Source organism: Sinocyclocheilus grahami, unplaced genomic scaffold (genome assembly GCF_001515645.1).
Source record: "Sinocyclocheilus grahami isolate Dianchi unplaced genomic scaffold, SAMN03320097.WGS_v1.1 scaffold213.1, whole genome shotgun sequence".
Lineage (NCBI taxonomy): Eukaryota > Metazoa > Chordata > Actinopteri > Cypriniformes > Cyprinidae > Sinocyclocheilus > Sinocyclocheilus grahami.
Window position 1 is genome coordinate 709,059 of NW_015505392.1, and position 8,882 is coordinate 717,940.

The 8,882-nt window shown below is 35.6% G+C and overlaps 1 protein-coding gene across 1 annotated transcript in view; it reads left to right on the forward strand.

The window, feature by feature from the left end:
• The window catches only part of LOC107596057 (cysteine-rich secretory protein LCCL domain-containing 1-like), a 19,060-nt gene that overhangs the window by 6,827 nt on the left and 3,351 nt on the right, over positions 1 to 8,882 (forward strand). Inside the window, exons 3-6 of the mRNA XM_016286661.1 lie at positions 5,782 to 5,900; positions 7,124 to 7,256; positions 8,153 to 8,268; positions 8,387 to 8,487. Coding sequence (XP_016142147.1) covers positions 5,782 to 5,900; positions 7,124 to 7,256; positions 8,153 to 8,268; positions 8,387 to 8,487 — 469 coding nt within the window. The remainder of the gene's footprint in view (positions 1 to 5,781; positions 5,901 to 7,123; positions 7,257 to 8,152; positions 8,269 to 8,386; positions 8,488 to 8,882) is intronic.

Below are 8,882 nucleotides of genomic sequence, written 5' to 3' on the forward strand. Positions count from 1 at the left end.
TATATATATATATATATATATATATATAATTATTAAAGTTTTCACAGCAAAAAGATTGAACCATGAACTGAAGGTAGACATTTTTTAAAATTGATACTAAAATTGGTAAAAAAAAAAAAAAAAAAATGAGCTATCAATCTGAGAACAGAAGGCATGCAGACGATTATCTATAACAGGTTTTTCAGCAAAATTTTGAATATGTTGATAATTTAGATGCATTAGAAATTAATGTGTGAAATATGATATAGTAGGCTTTTTAGGGTTAGGAAAGATAACCTGTAAAATGTAGGGACTGGAGAACAGTATAAATGGTTTCTGAAAACCATTGGGAAAAAATTATGTGTACAAGTGTGTACTTGTTTTTAAGTACCTGGTCTTTGTTTGCCAAGTGAATGGTGGGGTTCTAGAGGTTTATGAGGGGGAACAAAAGAATAAAAAGGGATGAGATTATTACAGATAATTGGTGTTGTTGCAGGATAGAAATAAGACTACAGAATAATATGCATCTTTGAAAGTTGCATAAACAGTTGTACAGCTTCACTGAACTTTTTGCTTTGCCTAAAGTTTGATGCTTGTGACATGATTACGCCCTGATACCTTTGCTCGAGCACTGTCAGATTTCAGTGGGCTGTTTAACAGAGGATCACAAACTGTACATTTCTGTGTGTAAAGCACATATGAATTGTTCTGTCTGAAGGATCATTGTCGAGATGGAATAAATTATTATTCCCATTATTCTTCCAGTCAGTCTGTGAAGCGGACAAAGAACCACTTCAGCGGATATAAACTATAAACTATGGATATAAACTAGCAGAATGTCAGTATCTGAACTGTTGTAAAACAAATACAGTTAAATATTGTTTCAGAAGCAGCACTTCCTCCTGCTTAGTCAGGCTGTCTTACCACCAAACATTACAAAGCCCTCGGCTCCCAAGAGGTATTAAAGGGATAGTTCACTCAAAAATGAACATTTTGTCTTACTTTACACCCTCATGTTGTTGGCACATTCTTCAAAATCTTTCTTCAAACGAAAGTCACACAGGTTTGGAACAGCATAACAGAATTTTCATTTTTGGAGAAACTATCCCTTTAAGGTGTGTATAAATTTGCTCTGTTTTACAATATCAATCAAACGTTTGGAATCATTAAGATTTTTTTGAAAGAAGTCTTTCAAATGGATTAATTTGATCAAATATACAGTAGAAACAATAATATTCAAAAATATGATTGCAATTAAAAAACTGTTTTCTTTTTTTAATATATTTTAAAATGTAACTTCCACAGACTTCCACTGATTTCCACAATTATGGATTTCTGAAAATGTCCTTTCATGCCGTGTGTAATACAGCTCTAAGTGAATGAAAACATCCTGCTAAGTTTTAAATCTGAAAGTGCACAGTGTATAAAGTTATTGTCTCTCAAAAGAAAGAGACGACTCTGAATCATTGAAACCAGTCATTTTTAAAACAAATCCCAAGCCGTTTCATGTTGACCTCAACATGAAACATTAGCATATTGCCCGCCCACTTGTTGGTCTTTTTGCCTTGGTCTGAATGAAAATGCAAGTTCATTCTTTGCCACTAGGTGCCGCTTTTGGAGCGGTAAAAATAGAGGTTTCTCCGATAACGCTGTACACAAAGCAGCACTGCGCTCACAAACGCTGCTTTATTAGGCATTACAGGCAGGATGAAATGTAAATTAAATCTACCAATCGGACCAATCACCGCAGATTAGCGTCACGCAAAGGAGGGGTTTGGAAAAATGAATCGTTGAGCGAATCGTTTGGGAGTCGTTGAGCAAATAAGGTAAAAATTTATACATATTATAAGACAATGAAAGTGTTTTTTGACCTTGCATGCATGTCAACCTGTTGTTGGGGACTCCCAAAACCAATATACGAACCTTTCATTACCTATAATAGGGCCACTTTAAGCAGCAACATTTTTTTAACATTTATAATAGTAAGAAATGTTTTCAAGCATCTAGCCAATAATGATTTCTGAGAGATGTCTGACTTCTGAGACAAGATCATGTGACATTTGGCTGCTTAAAATTAAGCTTTGCCATCACAGGAATAAATCGCATTTTATATTAAAATAGAAACAGTTATTTTAAAAGGAGACCTATTATGTCCCTTTTTATGATGTAGCCGTTCCCTTTACAAACCTCACAGATCATTTATTATTCCATGCTGAAAATGCCAATTTTGAACAGAAGGAAAAACATGCTGTTTTCGTGCATGTCTCTTTAAATGCAAAGGAGCTGCTGCTTACTGCCCCCTTTTCCAGAAGAGGGCTGTGTTTTTACAGCTCTTACCTCGGATACTCTGCCAAAACAAAACATCTGTTTGGTTTTGATTATCATGTCTATCACGCTCATGTGACATTGCAGTTTTTCAACATTGTGAAAGCTTATTATTTACCTGCGTTTTAAAGCCATATCAGTTTCAGCGCGGGTTTTCCGAGAATGCGGTTGTGAGTCCTGAAAATGTACGGGTGTGAGTTCGGTTACAGGATGCGGTTGTCACACCTGTAAATAACTGTACTGTGTGTGAACCTAACCGTATTAAGGACTCAAATACAGGACTGACAACCGTATTCTGCTGCTGTGTGAATGTGGCCAGACAGCACATCGTGTGAGTACTAAAACCAAGTTCTCTTCCGTGTCTTATTGAGCTTCAACTGTCAAATACACACGAGGTTATGTCAAAAATACACAAATTTCAACTAAACACAGTCGGTAATGTCTGTGAACGCAAACAGCTGGGAAGGAAATCGCATGCTTATATTAGATCTGCGTGACAGCAGCTTAACGTACTGCTGTCTATGCTGTTAATTTGAATCAAATAAAACAAACAGAAACTTGACTGAATAAATTTAGTAGCTTTATAAGAATAAATTTCTTACTTGAATGCTGATTTTAAATGGTCTAGCGAGAAGATAATCATGGCAAACTGTGTACAGCTCACACAGGGGAGGAGCTATGCTAATACGGCAAAGATCATTACCAGTCGTAGGCAGGGCATGTTCCATGTGTCGTCACTAGCTGCATTTGCATTACCCTTCAAATTGTATACGCCCAATGGAAACAAGTCAATTTTGCAAAAACTCCCATATATGCGCAAAAAAGTTGTTGTTTTTTTTCAGGCCATTTGAAAAAGGAATATTTGGTAGTTTTTTAGGCCATTTGAAAAAGTAATATTTCACAAAACTGCAATTGATTTTCGCATTTTCAGGTCACCTGACTTACAAAAAAGTCACATGATCATTCTTTGACTTATCCCGGGAGGAAAAAAATTATGATTTATTCGCATAACATCGGTTAATAGAAACACTGTCATTTCGCAATATTTGTTTAATCAACATTTATAAAATATTGCAAAAGTTTTGCGCAAATCTGTAATGGAAACCAGGCTACTTTGGAGTACATTCCTGAACAGCTCATTTTGAAACACAGTTTCTCATTTATGGGGAAAATAGCAAACAGAGTTGATTCATTTTTACCACAGTAGGGTGGTTGTGTACACACTCTGCGGATACATAATTATGAACAAAAACAATATAAAAGTGAATTTTACAACTAAAATTAGGATAGAATTCAAAGCCTGTTCCTTTTGCACACTAAACAAACCGTTACCATAAGACTGATACAGTGTACACTCTTAGATCAGAAAAAAAAGTGGTGCATGGCCCTCTTGAACACTATGACCCATTTATATTTCAGCTTTTCAAAAAGATGGGCAGTGGTTTGAGAGATGCCTCGCAGGGATTGTTAACTGGGTGTCGGGAGTGGAGTTTGGGCAGCTCAGCAGAGTGAGAGTAATAGGAATGGTGTGATGGATGTGGAGACATGGAATGTGAAGATGCGCTGCTCCAGCCCTCCACAGCCTCTTATAAAACCGGATTCGGAATTCTAGGCAAAACAGCAGAATTCCAGACTGCAGCGGGGAAATCAAGCAATCAACAGACAATTCAACTGGCACACATATGCTGTACAGTGGCTACATTGTCTCTACATATCTTATTTAATACTTTCCTTCTTAACAGAAAAAAGGAGCTCCTGAGGGACGTTGGAAATTTTTCACTTTCTTGGAATGTGACCAGATGACAAAAACGTGCAGCTGATGAGGTGTCAAATGAAGTAAACAATGGTGTTAGAAAGAGTTTGAATGTCTGAACTGACGGGAAGTGTTTTCCTTTACTGGTCCTGTCTAAGTGCGGTCAGATTCTTGGGGGGCCCCCCTCAACCGAGAATGCTGTGCAAACAGAATCAGTTTACCCTTTTTCAGATTACAGATTTTGCAGGATAGACCATAATAGGGATGTAAATAACATGATTTTAGTGTGAAAACATTGCGTACTAACTAATGTTTCTTAAAAATAAATAAAAAAGAAAATCTTTTTACTTGAGCTTTTAATTAGTAATGGCTTCTGAAAATTCTTTTTGCAATTATTTCTTAGTTTCGGTATCCATTTTTAAATTTTTACTTAATGTATATTCATTTTTTTTAATAATATGAAGTCAGTCTCATTTTTAATATTATATAATCATAATCATATATATATATATATATATATATATATATATATATATATATATATATATATAACAAAAAATATAAAAAAAAGTATAAATATATATATATATATATATATACACTGAACAAAATTATAAACGCAACACTTTTGTTTTTGCCCCCATTTTTCATGAGCTGAACTCAAAGATCTAAGACTTTTTCTATGTACACAAAAGGCCTATTTCTCTCAAATATTTTTCACAAATCTGTCTAAATCTGTGTTAGTGAGCACTTCTCCTTTGCTGAGACAATCCATCCACCTCACAGGTGTGGCATATCAAGATGCTGATTAGACAGCATGATTATTGCGCAGGTGTGCCTTAGGATGGCCACAATAAAAGGCCACTCTAAAATGAATCAAAATGCTGTCATTGAGCTTAACTTGTATTGAATGCAGAGAATTCCATTATCGCTACAGTATAAAGGCCCACTTTGATGGGTGGCTTAGCAAACCAAGCGGACATTGGCAGGTGCTCACTTCAAGGATTAATGTCTCAGGCAATTGTTTCAGCTATTTTAGGGAACTTATTGGGCCAGGTTTACTGCTGGACTGTGCTTAGGGATTTCCTAGGGAAAAAGTGTAACATGAATGGGCAGTGACAGGGCAGATAACTCCCCCATCACCCCTGCCACAATTCTGGCTCAGATTTCTCTCCAACCTTGAGTTTTGTATGCTTTCAAGGTGAAAGTGCTGTTTTACTTTTCCAGAATAATGAGATGTTTTAAACAGCAAAATATGGGTCAGATGAACAGAAAAACACTTATATTTGTGAGTGGCCTTGAATGATGTAGCTTGCAACCAAAACTAGCAACAAAGAGCAGGAACTACAGAAGACAGAAACAAAGACATATGGAGAACATTATTGTATGCAAAAAAATCAACGTGCCTTTTTAATCAGGGCACAAGAAAAATAAACCAAGAGGTGGACCAGAAAGAAACCTGGGTCTTTTTTCCAATCTGCAAGCACTCATTGTATTGAAAGCAGACTAAAGTGAACTTAACCTGCAAAACCGTGAAACTATTATTGACTACAACAGCCATTGACTTTCACAGGACTAAATCCTTTTCCTGTGCCATCTTATAACCAGGTCATAATCATAACTACAAATACAAAAGATTAGGGATTAAACAGCTTTGTTTCTGTAGTGCTCTGCTTGCCACCTGTTTGATCTGAATCTCAGCCATGTTTGTGCATTTCTTTTAGGTGTGGGACACTGAACTGGAGCGGGGTGCTCAGGAATGGGCAGAGACCTGCCTGTGGGAACATGGCCCAACTGGCCTGCTGCCTCAGATTGGTCAGAACCTGGGAGTGCACTGGGGAAGGTCTGAATGTGCTTTGGTGTTTTATAGCAATGTGAGCTTACTAGTAAGTTTCTGTCTATTATTATCAGTGTAAAAACAGTTGTGCTGTTTAATTTTTTTATGGAAACTGTGATGCTTTTTTCAGGATTCTACTTTTTTAACAATGTATGTCTTTTCTGTTACTGTTGATACATTTAATGCATTCAGTAAAATATTAATTTCTTCAAAAAATCTTACTGACCCCAGAATGGTAGTGTATGACTAACATGTATTTAAATTATATATTTACATTGGTCTCAGTGTCAGATGGCACACCCAAAGACCACCCTCATGCTGTTCACTGACCGCTTGATGCATATTGCATATAAAACTGGAAATTACTATTTAGATCTGGCCAGTTGGCTGGCTTTACACAACTTCGGTCAGTAAGGACACACAGTATTTTTTTTTATGTTTTTAATCAGTCCACCTGGAAATGAAGTCATGTTTACAAAGTACCATGCTGATACAGTGAGTGGTTTTGAAGAACGTTTGAAGTTAGTGTCATCAGATTTTAAAAGATACTGGCACTTGAGGGACTTTCTAGCAATGGTTTGAGGCACCTTTTAGCAATTTAAGTACATCTAGATATCTAAGTATGTTCATATTTGTTTTGTTTTGAGTTATGTCTGTGAGTCTACCATGCTAGACTATTATTGTGATGTCTTCTATTTCAAATATACTTTAAATAACACATAAAACAAAGACCTATTTCTATTCTATTTCAAATAAATGCTGTTCTTTTGAACTTTCTGTTCATCAAAGAATCCTGAAAAAGTATCATTATTTCCACAAAAATATTAAGTAGTGTTTTCAACAATGATAATAATAAGAAATGTTTCTTGTGAGCACCAAATTAGCATATTAGTGTGATTTCTAAAGGATGTGACACTGAAGACTGGAGTAATGGCTGCTGGAGTAAATTTAGCCTTGCCATTACAGGAATAAATTACATTTTAAAATATATTAAAATAGAAAACTTGATTGTAAAAAATATTTCACAATATTACTGTTTACTGTATTTTAATCAAATAAATGCAACCTTTGTGAGCATAAGACACTTCTTTTAAAAACTTGAAAAATAAAATTACCCCAAAATTTTGAACAATATTGTACATGTCAACTAACCTTTGACTTTATACTGCATTAGACAATGCATTAAATTTAGGCTATTACTAATTATGTTTTTTTAATGTTCAACCCAGATATCGTCCACCTACTTCTCATCCACAAGCCTGGTATGATGAGGTCAAAGACTACTCGTTCCCATACCCCCAGGAATGTAACCCTCACTGCCCTTTTAAGTGCAGTGGTCCAGTCTGTACCCACTACACTCAGGTAGATATACAGTAATAACATGCCTCATAAGCACATCACATGTGTATTTATGTGCAAACCCATTAACGGATTTGACAGATCTGAAAACAATTCTGAAATTTATGGGATGTCAGTGAAGGAATTTTAATACCAATGCAATATGTGCTCTCGTTCTGGTTGTCAGCACTTCAGCTGCAGCCTTTTTAAATAGTTTGGAGTCTAACCAGGGCTTTTGGAGAACACCAGACAAGAAAGCATTGAAGCGCTTCAGTCTGCTACCAGGGAACATGAGTGGCAATATCTGTGTGCCTTTTTGACAATGATTCTTAAATGTTAGAAGGCAGATGTAATGACTGTAAATCATGAAGTAGCATATTAAAACTAAAGAGGTCTCAAGACAGAGCCTTGTGGGACCTCACAAATTTACCTGAGCAGTGATCCCAAATGGCCACAAAATATTTCTACTACTGAACAGTTAAAGATTACCAAACCACCAAACATTTAAAGCCTAATTTAAAGTGAAAATTCACCCAAAATTAAAAATCTGTAATTAACACAAAAGGACAATTCACACAACTCTTTTCCATACAAATAATTGTGACCATGATCTTATTCAGTTAAGCTACAAAAAAAGAACAGAAACACCACTAAGATTATTTTTTAAGAAAACTCATTAAATACTTGCGCACAATATAGTTTTGTTTCAAAATGGACAGTGATACTTGTGTTTTCTTTTGTTGTTGTGTGTTCTTTTTGAGCTTGGGGTCATTGTATGGCCATGAGAGATAACCCATGCAAAAAGATTTGTATATAGTGTAAATTCCTTCTGTTAAAGGTAATGCCTAAGGTAATTAAAGGATAGATTTATTTTAGGCAATTATAGTTGATTGACTGTTTTGCTTCCTTGCTGGTTCCAGCTTGTTTGGGCAACTAGTAGTCGAATTGGCTGTGCGATCAATGTGTGCTACAACATGAATGTGTGGGGCCAGATCTGGGCAAAAGCCGTTTATCTTGTGTGCAACTACTCACCAAAGTGAGTTACTTATTTATTGTTCTTCATTTATTATTAAATAATGCACTCATTCTCTGTCATTTATATTATGATAGCTTGTCAATGTTGTCTGTCCTTGTGTGTGTTTCGTCCTGTGCAGAGGTAACTGGTGGGGATATGCCCCATATAAGCACGGCACCCCTTGCTCTGCCTGTCCACCCAGCTATGGAGGATTGTGCAGAGAAAACCTCTGTTATAAAGGTTTGTTATGTGATTTTAAGGCAGTAGCTTCCAACATTGTCCCATACACTACTGTTCAAAGGTTTGGGGTCAATATGATTTTTTTTAAAGAAATTAATACTGTTATTCAGTATATTAAAATAAAAAGCGGTTTTAGATTGTAGTAATATGAAGAAAATATTATTGTTTTCATTGTATGGTTGATCACATAAATGCAGCCTAAGTGAGCATAAGAGACTTAAACATGAAAACAGTCTTACCGATCCCAAACTTTTGAATAGTAATGTATATTAGTGCTGGGCAATGATTAAATTTTTTTAATCGCGATTAATCGCATGATTTTGTATGTGTATACAGAGGCAGTGAGCAACGGACTTTCATAATATATATATATATATATATATATATATATATAT